We start from the raw sequence: 18,452 nt of genomic DNA on the forward strand, positions 1-18,452 counted from the left end.
ATGGGCCCAGCGTCCTGTCATTATGGCCCCAGGTGTCGGTGCAGGCTACCCACACTGACATGGCCTCCAGCAGCAGCATTGTCCATAGATCTGAACATGGCTTCAGGCTGCAGCACAGACCTTGGACATTCATGTGGCCTTCGGTGGTAGCTCAGGCTCAGGCTTCACACAGACCCACAGGTGGCCCTCTGACGCTCCTGGCCCAGACATCAGGTCATGCTGTCTTATCACAGCAATAGAAAAGTAACTAAAACAACTTTAAAAAGCCTTTAACTGGACTCCCAGTCCTGGAAGGTTAGAGTCAGGTGGAGCAGAAGCAGGGCAGCAGGAAGAGCTGAGAGTGCACGGCTCAGTCGAGCAGCAGGAGGCAGTGGTCCTTGAGGACCGTTGTTCATCTGGCTGTAATGTTAGGGGAAAAGGAACTTCGGTGATCAGGAGCTATGTCCGTGACGTGAACTTGGTGCCAGTGTGTCTTGGGCGTTCTCTGTGGGCATTAACACTTTATGGGATTAACCTCTAAGTCTGGTAGGGATGATATATATTGTATATAATTGAGATCCAAGGTAGGAAGGGATATGCCTACAGAGGCTTGGATTGGTAGTGAGAATGTTCACCGAGAGCTGGGGGAGCAGAGCCAGGGCTGTGGGGATGATGCACTGAAGGAAATGAACCAAGTTTTGCTAACATTGAGGGTGTGTGGCTCATCCATGTTTTGTAATGTGAACGGGAACACACACGCGCGCACACACACACACACACACACACACACACACACTCCTGAAAATGTCTCTGCTGCTCTCTTTAAATGTCAGGAGAATGATGCTGCTGGTGGGTTTTATGTGCTGACCTTTTCAAGAAAAACAGCTTCCCCTGTTTTGGAGTGGTGCATCCGAGCTGGCAGGAATGGATAATTTCCTAGAGTTCTGTGCAGCTAAGTCTTTTACTTATGTTGCGTTGCTTAGGATTCATGACCCTCTGTAATTGATTCATCCAAAAATAGGTTCCACACGAGCACTTACTTGTGTGCATTGAGCCGGTGTCAGCTCTGAGACGTTTCCCGTATGATGGGACACCTTATCCACGTAACTTCGGATGGATTACTGTACCATAGCTGGCTAATCTCCTTTAGGTCATTATCAGCTCAGAGACTAGTAAGCAAGCCCTCTAAATACGACTTTATGCCTGGGGAAAAAGTCAATGTTCCTGGGAACACGGAGATGTTTTCTTTACCTAACCAGGTGGGGCCCATGTTCCCCATGGGTTGAGTCAGGAGGGATGTTACTCTAGGGACAGTTGTAATTAGAACTTTGCTCCATTTTGATTAAAGGATTCTAATTAACACGAGCTTTCCAGCCTGGGTAAGGCTCAGGCACCTTAACTTTCAGGGTGACTTCGGGAGAAACCAGGGCTTGGCCTCTGGTGAGGGCTCATGTTTTCACCACCAAACAAAGACGGAGGATGTGATGCCAGTGTCCGAGTGCCACGGCCCAGCCAGAGCCGAGGCAGTGTCTACGGCTCGGCATGAAACAAAGGTGTGCTTTGCCATGTTGAGACCACTCACGGCCTGTTTTTATTTTCATTTTTTCTTCAGATAGATAAGAAATTGGAATTGTTCGTGGTAATTCTGAGCCTGCTCATTGGCTGATTTCACTTTATGCTCAGGCAGAGCAAGGCAGGCATTTCTGTCTGAGTGACTGGGATCAGCATCTCCCTGAACACCAGGCTTCCTTCCCACTTGTAAATGTACCAGGGTGACAGAGATAACAGAAAAGACTACAGTGTTTAAAATGTTTATTTTGTAGCGGGGCATGGTGGTGCTCGCCTTTAATCCCAGCATTCAGGTAGATCTTTGAGTTTGAGGCCAGCCTGTTCTGCAGAGTGAGGTCAGACCAGCCAGTGCTACACAGAGAAACTGCGTCTCAATACACAAAAACAAAGCAAAACAAATTTATTTATTTATTTTTAAATTCAGATCTTTTCCCATTTATTTATTTTTTTTTGCCTTTTTTTTTTATTATTAACTTGAGTATTTCTTATTTACATTTCGAGTGTTATTCCCTTTCCCGGTTTCCGGGCCAACATCCTCCTAGCCCCTTCCCCTCCCCTTCTTTATGGGCTTCCCTTCCCCATCCTCCCCCCATTGCTGCCCTCCTCCCAACAATCACATTCACTGGGGGTTCAGTCTTAGCAGGACCCAGGGCTTCCCCTTACACTGGTGCTCTTACTAGGATATTCATTGCTACCTATGAGGTCAGAGTCCAGGGTCAGTCCATGTATAGTCTTTGGGTAGTGGCTTAGTCCCTGGAAGCTCTGGTTGCTTGGCATTGTTGTTCATATGGTGTCTCGAGCCCCTTCAAGCTCTTCCAGTCCTTTCTCTGATTCCTTCAACGGGGGTCCTATTCTCAGTTCAGTGGTTTGCTGCTGGCATTCGCCTCTGTATTTGCTGAATTCTAGCTGTGTCTCTCAGGAGAGATCTACATCCGGCTCCTGTCGGTCTGCACTTCTTTGCTTCATCCATCTTGTCTAATTGGGTGGCTGTATATGTATGGGCCACATGTGGGACAGGCTCTGAATGGGTGTTCCTTCTGCCTCTGTTTTAATCAAAACAAATTTATTTTGTGGTCAAACTGCTTCCGTGAGATGTACTTTAACAAAATTTTGAATGCGCCATCCAGTATTATGTTAGCAGATAGTATTTCAATACATTTTTGGTGTTTCTGTGTGTGGAGGTCCAAGACAGCCTTGAATGTTTTTCAGGCATCATCTACCTTTTTTTTTGAGACACAGTCTCACTTTGTAGCTTTGGTTGGCCTGGAACTCCCTCTGTCAGTGGTTCTCAGCCCCTTTGGGGGTTTAATCACCCTTTTTCAGGGGTCTCCTCAGACTACCAGAAAATAGATTTTTACGTTATGATTCATAACAGTAGCAAAATTACAGTTATGAAGTAGGACGAACATAATGTTATGGTTGGGGGCATCATAACCATGAGGAACTGTCTTAAAGGGTCATAGCATTAGGAGGACCAGTGCCCTATGTAGACCAAGCAGAGGGCATCCGATCCTCCTGGAGGTGAGTTACAGAAAGAAGGTTGCAGGTCACCATGCGGGTGCCAGGAATTGAACCCAATTCCTCGGAAAGAACAGTCAGTGCTATTAACTTCTGAGCTACCTCTTCAGCCTCACCTTGGCTTTTGAGACAGTCTCTCACTTGGTAGGGAGACTGTGAAGTCGGCCAAACGAGCTGCCTAGTGAACCCCAGGGATTTGCCTCTTTCTGCCCCCGGGCTCTGGGATTGCTGACAACAAACCACCACACCCAGCTTTCTTTTCACCTGGGTACTGGGCCTGAAACCCAGACCCTTAGGCAGCACTCATTGACTGAGTTCATTTGCTCAACCCTGAGTGCATTTGCAGGCTGCCAGAAGGTGTCCTGGGACTCTGCTTCCGCCCCTTCAGTAAACTCGAGGGAAGGGTCACCTCTGCCCTTAAGTGGCATCTGCGCTACCATGGGTAATGACTATGTTAATCTGCATCATATACTAGACAGCTTTTAGATAGTATAGTCAGTTTATAATTTTCAAAGTTCTAAAAGTGGGCTAATTGGAAACTCAGAAAAAAAAGTCTTTTTATTGAAACATTGTCTTTTATTGAAACATTGTCTCAGACTGCAGGTGGGTGCGGGTTTCTTCTCAGGTGACGGAAATGTTCCTGGAGTTAGATTGTGGCGGTTAGCAGCTGTACAGCTCTGAAGATACCAGAAACCACTGAATTGTTCGAATAATTTTCCTTTTTTATTTGAAGAAATCTGAGGCATCCTCAAACAGCCTCATCTTTATGGGACTCCAGGGCTAAGCTACCATAACTGGCAAATTATGGGTTAATATCATGGGATTGGAATTACACCCAGGTAAGGCTGTTACTAAGAAACAAAGCATTGTCTTAAATGTTACTGTAACAGTCTCCCGTCCCTCCTCAGTTCTTTATCCTAGACATGGCTGGCATCTAGCATGTACAGGTTACTGAGTGTGGAAGGATACTGTAGTCCGTTTTCTGATGCACTGACAGCATCGTTGAGAGAATGTAATTGTGAGGAAGGCTGGGAAGTCTAAGCAAGTACCAGCCTGTGACGAGGACCTTTGTGCTGTATTATCCTATGGAAGAAGGGGGGGAGGGCACGAGAGGACCAAATGCTTTCTAAGGAATCCCCTGTTGTAGCCATGTGCCTACTCTTGTGATGAGAGCAGTCCATTCAGTGCAGCAGCTCCCTCACTAGCTGATAATGCCTTCTTATGCCCCACTTCCAAGCACTGTTGGACTTGAGATTGTTTCCAGCACATGAGTTTTGGGAGACCTAGTCAGACCACAGCAAGTGAGGAGTTAAAACAATGCATGAATTGATGAGATGGGCTGCAGGGCATGGTGGTGGTGATGATGGCATGGCAGGGGCAAGGTACTCCAAGAACCCAGGGAGCTTCCAGGGAGAGACTTCTAGGGAGTCTGGTGCAGACCAGATGGAAGACTTGTAGTTGACCATTGACCACAATAGTTTTTTATGACCCAGATTGCCCTGGCCATTTAAATCAGGAAGCTGTTTTGTGTTGGTTTAAGGTTAGAAGAGGGATACATTTGGAGGATGTAAGGGAGGGATGGTGTGGAGAACAAAAGTTCTTTAATTTTCACAGTGACTGTGTTTGCAGTACGGAGATAGCCAAGGAACGAGAGGAGGTAAAAAGATGGAACCAGGCCTTGATCAGAGCACCATGATGAGGGCTGGTGCCCAGCTTTGAGAGGACGGTGTTCACTTCTCTTTTTGGGCTTAGGTTCAATTTTTTCTCTTGTAGTTCAGGCTGTTCTTGATTTTGAGCATCTTATATACCTGGGGATAAACTCCTATCTTCTTGCCTCTTCTTCAGGAGTGCTGGCAGTATAGTACAGGCATGGTCCCATGCTGGCTCTTAGAATGTGGGTAGATTTCTCTGTCTAGCTGGTACATGGCTTCCCAGCTGCACAGAGTCCTGCACCCGTGTGTCCTGTAGCCGGTGCCTTTGCAGATTTCCATTACAAAGCACAACCAAGTTGAACACCTGCAGAATGGATGACTAACCCTCAGGTCACATTTTCCTCCTTAGAGGACATTCAAATTCTCTTCCTGCCTAACTTTATGCAATACAGTTTTAGACAGAAGATTCTGTTACTTGACATTTTATTGTCAAAAACCAAATACCTTTTAGCTGTAGTCGTCTACTGAGAAATACTTAAATTCTGAGGGACCAAAGTGTCTCTTCCCTCAGAGGACAAAGGTGCCTCTCACTGGTGTGGAAGCTGTGAGCCTTACTCTCAGTGCTTCTCTGCAAATTCCTTTTATCTTCATGGAAAATAGTTCAAGTTCAGAGCTGGTGAAGTCAGACAGTGGGGTACGGGGACCTGCAGCTAAGAGCCAACTGTCTCTGCTGGACTCTATCCTGGCTGTAGTCAGCCCTTTGAGTATTTTTCCAGAAACATCCAGGCAGGAAATTCATGCCACCATCTCAGGAGTCCACATAGAAAGTGGTCATGGCCATTGCTTTGTACTTTGTTAGTTTGAACAAGATGTACCTTTGTAGGCCAGGCTGGCCCCACTCACTATGTAGCTGAGGGTGCTCTTGATGCCCCTGCCTCCGCTTCTGAGTGCTGGGATTAGAACATGCAGCATCACTTCCTGGTTCATGCCATGTTAGAGAGAGGACCCAGGGCTTTGTGCACTTTAGGCAAGCACTCTGGTCACGGAGTTATAGTCCCCAGCCCCTCACAGTGTAACTGTGATTTCCAGTAGTGTAACTGATGTGATTTTCTGTAATTATTCCTATATAATTTACCTCCCAGATCAGTTGCTTTAAGGGTAATGAACAGATTCTGGCAAACTTCCAGAGTTGTGTAGCGCCCCCCTCTCCGTCCCGTTTTCTATGCTGAAATGAACACTCATCTACTTTCTGTCTCAATGGGTTCTCTACTACACTGAGAGGTAGTGCATTTTGTGAAGTGCAAAAGTGCATTTCACTGACTGTTTCTCAGCAAATATAGCTTTTGCTGAGATTTTTATTTTGCTTCCTTCCTACTTCCCTTTAAGAGCATTTGACAGGTTTGAAGCCATGCCTTTGGGCCAGACTTGCTAAACGGGTGACTCTTGCTTCTCCACTGGCTGGTGCGAGAGGAGAAGGCTCTGGAGCCTGGGTAATAATCTCCACTTGAGTGGGAACTGCCTGAGGCTGTCCTCGAAGAGGAAATGCCAATGTGCAGTATGTGTTTTATGACTGTGGGTGAAGAGTGTTTACACAGGACTGGGGCCGTGGGGATTCTTTATTTCAGTTTTTCTTTTATTCTGACCTGGAGGATTTCAGGAGCTGTCGTATTGTGGGGTATGTCTTAGGGCAGACTTTTCAAAATTGTGTCGGTACCTGTTTTTGGAATTGTGAATGTAAACCAGCTGTTTTTGCTTTGTTTGTCTTGATTTTTGAGGTAGTGTTCTATGTACTCAGGCTGGCTTTAAACAGGTTAGATAGCTGATCATGGCCTTGAACTCTGGATGCTCTTGCCCTCACCTCATAAGTGCTGGGTTATAGGCCTGCCTACTGCTGTGCTTACGTGGCTGGCCAGGTTGTTTTGTATTTTTTTTTTTTTTTTTGGTTCTTTTTTTCGGAGCTGGGGACCGAACCCAGGGCCTTGCGCTTCCTAGGTAAGCGCTCTACCACTGAGCTAAATCCCCAGCCCCTGTTTTGTATTTTGAGAGAGGGTCTTGCTATGTAGCTCTGGCTGCCCTGGGCTGCTCTTGGCCTTGAACTCAGAGATCCACCTTGTCAAAGATCCCCTACTGATGGTATTAAAGATGTGCCACCATGCCCAGCTACTGATTTTTTTTCAAAAATATCAAATTAGAACATTATAATAGTAAAATGCTCTACATACCATCATGGTGAGCACTTCTGTTTCTTCTGGCAGTATGTACATATAGCTGTGTTAGGTAAGTGTGACAGTGGTTTCAGTCAAAGGGTCCAACCGACTGTGCTCAGGCCTCCTCTTCTGAGCTGTTTGGGGCAAGCAGAGAAGGCTGGGGGCAGTCGTCCATGGAGATTGAACTTACTGGGGTTGGCTGGGGAGGTGAGCTGGTTAGTTTAGGGAAGTGAAAAAGGAAAATGATACTTCCTCTGTGGCCTGTCTTTCTCTGTCAAAATATTCAAGTATTTAGAATGCTTTAGGCAGGAGTCTTTTGGTAGATTTTAGTCAGCGGAAACGGCCAACCTGTTCTGTTTGTACATGTGTGTGTTGTTCACACGTGTATAGGAGTCTATATTGATTCCTACAGCTTAACCTGGTGATCCCTGTCTCTGCCTCTGGGAATACGGGTAGCTACACACTTGTCCAACTTTTGAATGGGCTCTGGGGATTGGCGCTCCGGTCTTTTTATTTGTGTGACAAGCATTTTACCTACTGAGCGACCTCCCTCCATCTGCTTTTGGCATTTTTGACAATACAATAATATGTTTCAACTGGGGAGGCCTTAGAAAAGTTAAATTCCTAGCCATTTTCCAGGATAAGTAGTGGGAAAGGTTGTGCGATAACTTGCTCTGTCCTGCAGGTGTGTCCTCCTGTCCTACCTGTCTAACGCTTACCCGACCACATGTCCTCAAGGAAGAATGCATGAGCTCTCAGCCCGCTTTTCCAGCCCGTCAGGGGAGACTGTAGTCTTCCTACATCTCAGTTCTCCTGACTGGGCAACTGTTAGTATCCTCAGTGCAAAAGCATGGCTCTCACTTCAAAGAGAGTAAGAGAGTGTGTGCTGGAGTCAAATATGAGGGCCTGTGGTCTAGGAAGACACATCACGTCGCTCCAGTGCCCTGTGCTGACATGACAGTAGTTCTCTGAGACTGAAACATCGGTGGAGACAACAGGTGGGTGGATTACGGGGAACAAGGAAGTCTCTGCGGTACGTTTTCCATGGTATCTGCTGACACCCTTAGCCTCTGGGTTAGTAGGAAGCTAGAACTCTGCTTTTACCTAGTAGTCAGAAGCATTCTAGGTAACATACAGGTTAAAATGACTACATAGGGGCCAAGAGAATCTTGGGTAACTTGGCTCTCAACTTGGCTTTATAGGATTCTACAAATCACGAAATCTCTCCTGCACCTTCTTAAGGTAGATTTTGATGCAGAAAGTAGAAAAGATGTTGTCTTAGTTACTTTTCTATTGTTGTGGCAAATCACCATGACCAAGGCACTTTATAAAAGAAAGCATTTCATTTGGGGGTGAATGGTTCCAGAGAGTTAGAGTCTAGGACCATGCACGGCAGCAGGCGGACGGGCTTGGTACTGGAGCAGTAGTTGAACACTTACACATCTGATCCCAAGCCTGGGGCAGAGGGAGAGGGGGGAAAGCAGGGGGGAGGGGGAGGGGATGGTGAGGGGAAGGAAGGAGGAGGGAGAGGGAAATCAGTAGCTAACTGGGAATGGGATGAGCTTTTGGAACTTCAGAACCCACCCCTAGTGACACACTTCCTTCAAGCCCATACCTCCTAATCCTTTCCAAATAGTTCTACTCACTGGGGACCAAGTACTCAGAGCTGTGAGCCTATGGGGGTCAGTCTCATTCCAACGGCCACAGGTATAGTTGGCCCATCAGGTTTCCTGCTTATTAGAACACTGCTGGGAAGGTTACTTTGTGGTTTATAAAGAAATAGATAAGGTAGCGTGTTGACCCCAATTGTGGGTAAAAATGGTTAAAGGTGATTTCATACAGCTTGGGCCTTAGTCTGTAGTACGTTGGAAAGGCTGTTCTTAGGCCTCATTGTGATTACCTCATTCACTTCTTGGGGGGGACATAGCAGTCTTTTCATTAGCAAGCTTTGCAGGTAGTTCTGGGAGCCTCCGGTGTTTGGAGCCTCCTGTACCTGTGGCAAAAGAAGGCTTCTCCATGCTCTGATGTCTTCCATCAGAGTGCCTGCCACCCAGTACTGGGTTGGCACTCATCCTTTTATTAGTTTCTAGAGTTTTCTATGTTTCCCTGACCTGGAAAGTGGACCTCACTTGCTCTGGATTTGAATGACTGTGGGAAAGGCTCTAGGAGTTGGTGGAGGAGGCTGGACACTGATGGGTGGGCCCAGGCACAGCCCTTTGATCCCAGCTCCAGGTAAAAACTCCCTGTAGATGTTGAACATCATGAAGGCTGGTGCCTATGCTTCACAAGGGAATTTAGCTCAGCTGCTGAGCCTGAGGTGGCCCTGCTATCAGGTCTGCCCCCTAGGATGATGTCTGATGCTCACAAGAAAATGAGCAGTTATGATCCTGGAGACTGCACCTGCCCATCTCAGAGGCAGAGCAGATCCTGGAGACTGTACCTGCCCATCTCAGAGACAGCAGTTTTCACTTGGAAAGCTTGGCTCTGAGCTCCACCCTTTACGGACAGATCTGTATGATCTTGCATTACTCACCGGAAGATGCGTCTGTAGGATGCGTCCTGACAAATGTGGAAAGTGAATTCATAGCATGTGAACCATGCCATACATAATCTCAGGCGGCCACAGTGCTGCTTATTCATATAACCTCGAACCTGCTGCTGTTGGCTGATAAATGATGTATGACTGTATTTGCATGGCTGCAACACCCTTCCTAGGTGGATAAAAACTCATGGAGATTCTGGGATTTTCCTAGGAATCACAGTGATTCTGAAAATTGGTTTGCAGTGTTGTCATACTAACATCTTCAGGTCTATGAACAGGGGACACTTTCTGTTTTGGTGTCTTTAATTCCCCTCCCCACATGTTTGTGGTTTTCAGGGATTAAGTTCAGTTTTCTTTTGTTAAATACATTTTTCAGTGATTTGGAATACTGCATTTTTTTTCTCATTTTCCAATTATTTACTGCTAGTGAATTTTTGTGTGTGTGTGTGTTAGTCTTATATCTTGTTAATGTGCTGAACTTGTTGATGAGTTCTGATAGCTTTACAGTGGATTTTTTAGTTGTTCTCTGTACAAGTCATGTGACTTATAAGCAGAGGTGGTTTCCTCTGGCCTTCGTTGTCATTTCTTACTTAAGTGTCCTGCCTCGCCCCTCACTGCCTTGTTCACAGGAATGCTGGAAGCTAGGCAACCTGAGGGCAGAGGCAAGTAGATCTCTGTGAGTTCGTGGCCAGCCTGGTCTATACAGCAAGTTCTAGGTCAGCCGGAGCAACATAGTGAGACCATGGCATTCACATACATATACACACATGTGTGTGTGTGTGTGTGTGTGTGTGTGTGTTGAGAGCTGATATTGTCTGTTGGTGGTTGACTCTCCGGGGACTGTTGTCTAAGATGGCTTTCATTACTTTGTTTAAGTTCCTGGTCTGTGGGGCATTTTTCCTTATAAAGAGTGATGAGTTTTGTCTATTGACTTTAGCATCCCTCACAGCAGTTGTGATGAGCATGTGCTTTTGGTCCTTCTGCGATTACCCTGATGCCTCATATTGACTTTAGTTCTGAGTTGTTCATGCTTCCCTCAGATGAACTCCACTTGTTCAGGCAACACTCTTCTTTCCCCTAAATAACAGATTTGCCTGGTGTAGTGAGGCTCTCTATGAACTCCTCATTCTCTTGTCTCAGTCTTCCAAGTGCTGGGGTTACGGGTGTGTGCAGCTGTACCCGCTGTGTAATACTCCTAAATGTTAGCACACTACTCCTAGGTGGCTTCCTAGCACTGTGTTGATGAGGTGCGCGCGCACGTGTGTGTGTGTGCGTGCGTGTGTGTGTGTGTGTGTGTGCGCGCGTACGTGCGTGCGCGTGCATGCGTACGCCATCTTTGTCTGTTCTTGTGGCACACCAGTATTGGCCCTTAGACTGAGTTCTGACTGCTGCCGCCTGATCTTTGACTATTTTTAAGAATTTGTATTCCTCTATCACCAGTGAAGATTTCCGGGGCTGGGCTCTTCCTTGTGGGTGGCTTTAGAATCTTGTTTAAAATGTTTTCAAATATTCTTTAGTCATTTTGAGGGTTTGGTGCTTTTCTGGGTGGTGGCTCATTTCACTGAAGCGCTCTAGTTTGTTGGCTTTATTCAAACCCCCGCACTGTTTCTTTCTAACCCTTCTGACTCTCAGTGCTTGGTAATAATAACATCTGTTTCTACGATTTGGGGCTTACTTGCCTTAGGGGCTCTCTTACCCAAGGATCTTCGATTTGGCTCAGCAGTTAAAGTGCTCACTGCCCTCACAGAGGACCTGGATTCAGCTTCCAGTTGTGGGCAACTCACAAATACTTGTAACTCCAGCTCCAGGGGAACCTGAGGCTATTCTGTGGCCTCCATGGCCTGCTGTGCATCTGTCCTTTCCCGTACACACAGAGTTAAAAATAAATATACAATCAACTGGGAAAGCCTTTCTCCTTTAGAGGTCTTTGCATGAAGAAGACCCAACACCTCTTTCCTCAAGGCAAGATCTCACTATGTCTGTAGCCTGACCTTTTTCGTTCCCACTCCCTCGGCAGCTCCCTTGCTGAGGTGACGGGTGTGTCCTACCAGGCCTGTCTGTAGCACATTCTTAAGGGCCATGTAGCATTCTGTCATCCGGTCCGGGCTGCTGTCTTAGGGTCACTGTTGCTGAGTTGCAACACCATGACCCAGGCGAGCTATGGAGGGAGGGATTAATTAGCTGATGTTTCTGAATCACAGCTCATCAACAAAGGAAGTCGGGACTGGAACTCAAGCAGGGCTGGAACCTGGAGGCAGGAGCTGATGCACAGGCCACAGAGGGTGCTGCTTAATGTTTTGGTCTCCATGGCACGCTCAGCCTGCTATGCAGAGCCTGAGCCACCAGCATAGGCTGGCTCTATCCATAATGGGCTGGGCTCTCCTCACCAATCATTAATTAAGAAAATGCCTGGGGCTGGGGATTTAGCTCAGTGGTAGAGCGCTTACCTAGGAAGCGCAAGGCCCTGGGTTCGGTCCCCAGCTCCGAAAAAAAGAACCAAAAAAAAAAAAAAAAAAAAAAAAAAAAGAAAATGCCTTACAGGTGTGCCCACAGTTCATCTTATGAAGGCATTTTCTCGATTGAGACTCCTTCTCAGATGACTTTAGCTTGTGTCAGGGAGACAGAAAACCAGCACACCTAGCTGTTACTGTAAGTAATGCTTTTAGTTTCTTTTGACACTCTTGGGCAGTTTGCCATATAGCAGTTTCCATTTCTTGATGTGCGCAGTCTGCCATGTGTGTCTATCCTCTGGATTGGCCTCAGAGCCATGCAGTCCACAGCATGCTTCGCTGCAATCAGGTAGGCCCTTGAAGACAAGAAAACGGTGTGTGTGTGGTTTCCTCAGCTTGGGTTCTGCTGACTTCTTAGAAAATGGTTAAAGCAGGAGATGCAGTAGCCACGCAGGACTTAATCTGCGTCTCTGCACTCTGCAGGGAGCTTGTTATAATATCTGCATGTATCCAGGGCTGCAGTGCACTGGTGCAATTCTATTGCTGGGAAGACAGAGACAGATTCCTGTGATTTGAGTCAATTCTGGTTTACGTGGAATCAGGGCAGCCTTGGTGACATAGAAGAATTTACCCTAATAAAGCCAAATCAGCCTGTGGCACATACCTTTAATTCCAGCGCTCAAGAGGCAGAGAGGTAGAGAGGCAGAGAGGCAGAGAGGCAGAGAGGCAGAGAGGCAGAGAGGCAGAGAGGCAGAGAGGCAGAGAGGCAGAGAGGCAGAGAGGCAGAGAGGCAGAGAGGCAGAGAGGCAGAGAGGCAGAGAGGCAGAGAGGCAGAGGCAGATCTCCAGATCTCTGTGAGTTCGAGGCTACCCTGGTCCACAGAGCCAGTTCTCAGGGCTACACAGAGAAATGCTGTCTTGGATAACCAAACCAAACCAAACCAAATCAAACCAAACCAAACCAAGTCCAAGCAAGCAAGCAGCCAGCCACCAAACCAACTAACCAACCAGTCAACAAAATAAAACAAATTAGCTAGCCAGTCAGTCGATGCAGTGTTTCCTTCCCGGCGACAGTACTCCTTCATCCCTATCTTGACACACCGTAGCTAAGGTCTTTCCCTCAGACCGCCTGCTGCTCTGACCCCCTTCTCCCACTAGGGAGACCTCGAGGGCTCTGCTGTCTTGCTCTGCTTGTTGAGCTCATGCATGTCACCTTGGCTTCTCTTTCCTCAGGAGGCATCTGCCCTTGGTGTGTCCACTGAGGAGCACAGTAGACTTCAGGGTTGGCGCACAATCCTTGTGAGGACCAGCTTTGGTGCATGGATAGGCGAAGCTACTGTTGTGATGGAGGTGCTTCTGCTTATAGGAGGTTCAGACGGTGTCTGACAAGACTTCTGAAAAGAACGGCCTGGCTTGACTACAGCTGTTCTGTAGAAAGCCGTGGTGACCCAGATCCACTTGGTGACATCTTTGGAGGAGATACAGTGCAGACACATAGTGCAGGGCAGCATGGGAAAGCGACACTTGGGGTAGTTGCTTCAGGGTCCACCAATTCAAGTGGTCAACCACAGGGGCCTGTGGGGACACGTCACATTCAAACACAACAGCTCCGGTATGGATCCTGCAAAAATAATTTTACCATCTTAAAACTTCCAGGTACTCATCCTCCAGTCTCCCAACCCCTGGCAGCCAGCTGGTCAGGACTGGTTTTGGTTTGTTTTATGGTCTCTGTGGTTGCTTCTTGCAGTGTTGGGTTGTTACAGTATGACTGCTTCTGTCACTTAGCAGTGCCATTTACGGTCCCTTCATGCATCTGTCCATGGTTTGTTGGGTGGCCCCTTCCTCTCTAGTGCTCACTAATATCCCATGGTCTGCTCATTATTCTCTTCATTCAATCATTCAATCGTCATCCATCCATCCATCCATCCATCCATCCATCCATCCATCCATCCATCCATCCATCCATCATCCATCCATCTGCTGGCGGACGTGACTAAAGCGATGATGACTGTAGGGTGGAGGCAGGTGTTGTACTCGTTCTGTTCACAGCATCTCTTGTCTTGGTGACACCCTGACCAGCTCTGCCAGGGTGAGGCTCCTCACAGGAAGTGTCTCTATAAATCTGGGACACTTTGATTCTTACTCGTGCATCTACTTACCGGAGTTGCTGCCGCCCGAACTGTTTTGTTCTGTCAGGTGATGTGAATGACTGTCTTGGTTCATTCCCTCCCCATCCCTTTCCTTCCCCTCTCCTTCTTTCTGTCTCTACATACAGCTCTGGCTGTCCTGGAACTCATTATGTAGATCAGGCTGGCCTTAAACTCTTCCCATCTCTGTTGTGATCATTTGGGTTTGGCTTTCATATTGTGGCAGAATGTATAGAGCCCATTACCTTCAATTCTAGCTGTGTTGCTCTGATTCAGTGGCAATTACGGTTTTGGGCAGCCAATACCATGATGTTCATCTGGGGATAAGGTCATTTTAGCAGAGAAATTTACAAAATCTACTCGAAAATCTCTATGTCTGTTAGTAGACTTATGTTATATTTTGCTATAGCAATACTCTCCAAAAGCTCAATGCTATGGACAACAATCTTTGCTATACATATCTTTTTCTTTAGGCTAGAACTTACTACCTGGTAGCTGCAGGGGAAGCTGGGTAATGTAGTTTTACTGTGCAGACACATGGCCATGTCTAGCTTCAGGGGATACTGGGTAATGTAGTCTAGCTGTGTAGTCACATGGCCATATTTGGCTCTTCAGGGGATACTGGGTAATGTAGTCTAGTTGTGTAGTCACATGTTCCCATCTAGCTGCAAGGGAACTAGCAATGTAGTCTGGCTGTGTGCATAAGAATAAGAGAATATTGGGTTAGTTGTTAGCCATGTTAAGTAAGATTATTAATACCAAGTATTGCCTTTGATGAATGATATGACTGCCAAGTTCTTGATACTTGTTTTGGGAAAGTGATTTTCTTTATAAAAAAATTATTACTGTGTGTGCATGGAGGGGTGTCTGTCTGTGTGTGTGCCTGTGGAGGTCAGAGGACAACTTTCAGGAATTACTCTCTCCTCCCACCTTTATGTGGGTTCTGGGGCTCAAATACAGGTCATCAAGTTTTCAAGGCAGCATTTGACCTACTGAGCCAAATTCAGTGGTCTTTTCTTTAATACTAAGAAAGACCGCTGTAATAAATTAGGCCTATGTAATGTCTTCTGTTAGATAATACTCACTCAGTAAAGACCCTGTAGAACTGAGAGGAAGCCATAAATGTCTTCACAGTAATTAATGCAGGTATGGTAGTTAGATCCTTTTATGATGTCAGGCTCTGTGCTTGCTAGGCATTGCTTAAAGGTAATTGTTGCTGTGGCTTTGGTATCCAACTCTCGTTTTAAGAGGGAAAGGGTACAAAATGTGGAGCTGGATAAAATGTTTCTTTACCAGAGTAGTGAGTTCAGAGAGAGATGCTATAAAAAAATAAAACTTTAAAAAAAGGATTTATTTATTTATTATATATAAGTACACTGCAGCTGTCTTCAGACATACCAGAAGAGGGCATCAGATCTCATTACAGATCTGGACTTTCGTGACTCAGGTGGATCTCAAGCTCACGGCGTTGCTGAGTGTGGAGCGTGCCTTGAACTCCTGGCCCTCCTGCCTTTAGCTGTGGAGTGCTGGGCTTACAGGGAAACCCTGCACCAGCAGGCTGCCCTGTGGATGTTCTCAATGGCTGACCTCTGGATCTGGCCGGCCAGATTTCTGTGTCTGTAGTACTCACTCGTGTTTGGAGCAGTTCACTGTGTCTCAGCTTGCTGGTGACTGCAGTTTGTGGTCAACGTTAAGTAAGTGCCCGCTGTTCTGAGAAACTCCTCCTCTCAAGCAGGCTCCAGTTGCCGGGAATAGCCGTGTAAGTGGCACGGAAGTTTTCCCAAATGACAGTTACGTCCACTGGCTCATTTTTTCCTCTCAAGCCTAGCAGTTGGAATTTTTGAACCCCTGCTGAGTTCTCTTTAAACCCAGCAAGTTGGAAATGTTCAGCTCAGGCAAACCTCTTTGTCTCCTGATAATCTCACCACAGAGATCACGATGCTCTCGGATACGCCATTAACAGACTTGGACAAGTTTTCACCCCCTTTTAATACGGAGCCGTTGTTCCAGGAAGTTTGTATTTATAATTCCAGACTCAGAGTAGTTACAGGGAGGTAGGCAGGTCCGTGCTCACCGCAGTTTGTGAATTGTTATTGTAGGAGGAGAATAAGCACACACCCTACGCCAACCCCCTCTGGCTAGAGTTGCTCATGTCCAGGCGAATCTGTGTAGATGGTGCTGGTGGACGGTGAGCACTGTCACAGGCCGGATGGTGTGCCAGTTAACAGTTGCAGTGCTTCAGCTCTAGAGTGTCCCCCAAGGCTTCTTGTGTTGCCCACCGCCCTGGGACAGTTTAGATCATCGAGAGTGTGCCCTTCAAGAGGAGCTTGGGACCCCAGCCATTTCTCTCCCTGCTTCCTGGCTTTCAGCTGTCAGCGGGGCAGCCTGCCTTTACCACTCACTGTCTTACTGTAGGATGTTCTGCTCCGACACAGGCCCACAGCGACTACAGCTAAGTCTACGAGCCAAAACTCTTTCCTCTAGAATTCAATCTCGGTCTCTTGTCATAGCCACAGGTCCCTAATATAACAATGGGCCCAGGCATAGACAGCGCATCTGTAAGTGAGAGTGATCACACTCTGATGTCCACACAGATATGAAATTACTATGACACATTTCCCACAGTGTGCCGCCCCCTAGTTACGTGATAAAGGACTGTGAAGTCAAGGCCTCCTCTTAGGTGGCTGCCGGCTGAAGTTGGGCCTGGCTGCTTCTCATTGTGTAGGGGTATGTGGATACTCACAGTACGCTTATTTTCTGAAGTTGTCTGAAAGGAAGTTGCATATGCTAGGCCCCGGACCTCTCAAGACTTCAGTCTGTCTGTCAGTTTTTTTGTGGTGCTGCATATCAAACTCAGAAGCGTGTGAAGTTGGCAAGTATTTATTGCCCACTGAGCCACACCCACAGCACTTGTTTTGAGACTGGTTCTCATTGTGAACTTGAGATTGGCCTTGAACTCTGCACCCCAGGCTGCTATAGAATCGTGGTCCCTCTCTGCCTCCAGAATGAAGGGATTGATCTTAGGCTGGTGCAGCCACACCTGGCCAAAGATGTGGTGTGTTCTCCCTTCGTTATAGGGCGGATTCTATGATTAAGTGTAATATTTAGTTAACATTGCTTTTAGTCTTTCATACAGATCGTTGTCACAGCCTCTACCTAGCTTTGACAAGGTTGATGCTTTCCTTGAAGAATGCTGCCCTGCGCCCCTCTAAGGGGCAAATTAAATAAATAACTGTGGCATTGGTTCCCTTTTGGGCAGCCCTGTACTCTCACCTTGAGGTGCCTTTCAGGGGCCTGCCACCAAAGTTCCTAATTTTGGACATAGTTTTCAAGTCATATTTCTTTACGTGACTCATTTATAGAGGGACTATTCTGACCCACTAGATTATGCACTAACAGGTAGACAGAAACATTTTTTTTTTTTTTTATATAGTTCTTTGCCCTACTTACCTTTCTGCTTGTGAAACTTTTAAGGTGTCAGGCCCTGCACACATCCCACTGCCTGCTCTTATTGGACCTCTGCACTGTCCTTGGGCGCCCTCTGCAGGCGCTGCTCTGCATGAGCAAGTGTCTGAGTTTGTTAGACACCTACTGCCTCTTGTGGTTGGTGCCTCTCACGAACTCTTTAGTTATGCAAATGTAGGTCCTGCTATGTGACCTGCTCTCAAAAACAAAACAAAACAAAACAAATGAACGAAATGGGTCAGGGAAGAGCAATGGCTGCTCTTCCTGTGAACCCCGTGTCACCACCCCTGCAACTCCAGTTCCGGGAATCCAATGCCCTCTTCTGGTATCTGTGGACACCAGGCATGCATGTGGTGCACAGACTTGCCTGCAGGCAAAACATTGATACACATAACATAAAAAGAAGAACATCTGTAAGGAAACTGTTTGATTACTAATTTATGAAGAATATTTTCTCGGGGCTGGAGAGCTGTCTCAGTAGTTAAGAGCTGTTGATTTTGTAAAAGACCCAGGTTTTGTTGCCAGCACTCCCGTGGAGGCTCACCACCTCCTTGGGCACCAGAAATGCATGTGGTCACAGATGTACATGCAGCGAAACTCTTACACACACAAATTCATAAAACTAAAAAAGCTGAAAAGGTATGTTCCACACTAAACATGTATTTTCCCACCATCACGTTACTACCTGTGTATACTTCTGCATACACACATTCTGTTAGCATTTAAGTCATCTACCCGGAAGGCCGTTGTATTACTTCTGTTTCCCAGTTATGTCTAAAACGAGCATCTTCTGTATGTATACTGTTTGTAATAGCATGTCGAGTAATACAACTTGATAAGCGAGTCAGATAAGCATAAAATCTAGAGAAAGGATCGGTAAAATATAGAGGTAAATCTATAGAGGACAATCAAGTCTGAGAAAAA

The 18,452-nt window shown here is 46.6% G+C and overlaps 1 protein-coding gene across 12 annotated transcripts in view; it reads left to right on the forward strand.

Annotated features, from left to right (window-relative positions):
• Tpd52 (tumor protein D52) overlaps positions 1-18,452 on the forward strand; it is an 80,929-nt gene that overhangs the window by 26,588 nt on the left and 35,889 nt on the right. Inside the window, exon 1 of one of the 12 annotated variants that reach the window (XM_063281545.1) lies at positions 6,188-6,208. Coding sequence is in view for 2 of the 3 variants with exons in the window: in XM_063281543.1 (XP_063137613.1) it covers positions 6,261-6,393 (133 nt within the window). In the remaining variant the exon portion in view is untranslated. 12 annotated transcript variants of the gene reach the window in all.

This window comes from Rattus norvegicus, chromosome 2 (genome assembly GCF_036323735.1).
Source record: "Rattus norvegicus strain BN/NHsdMcwi chromosome 2, GRCr8, whole genome shotgun sequence".
Classification (NCBI taxonomy): domain Eukaryota; kingdom Metazoa; phylum Chordata; class Mammalia; order Rodentia; family Muridae; genus Rattus; species Rattus norvegicus.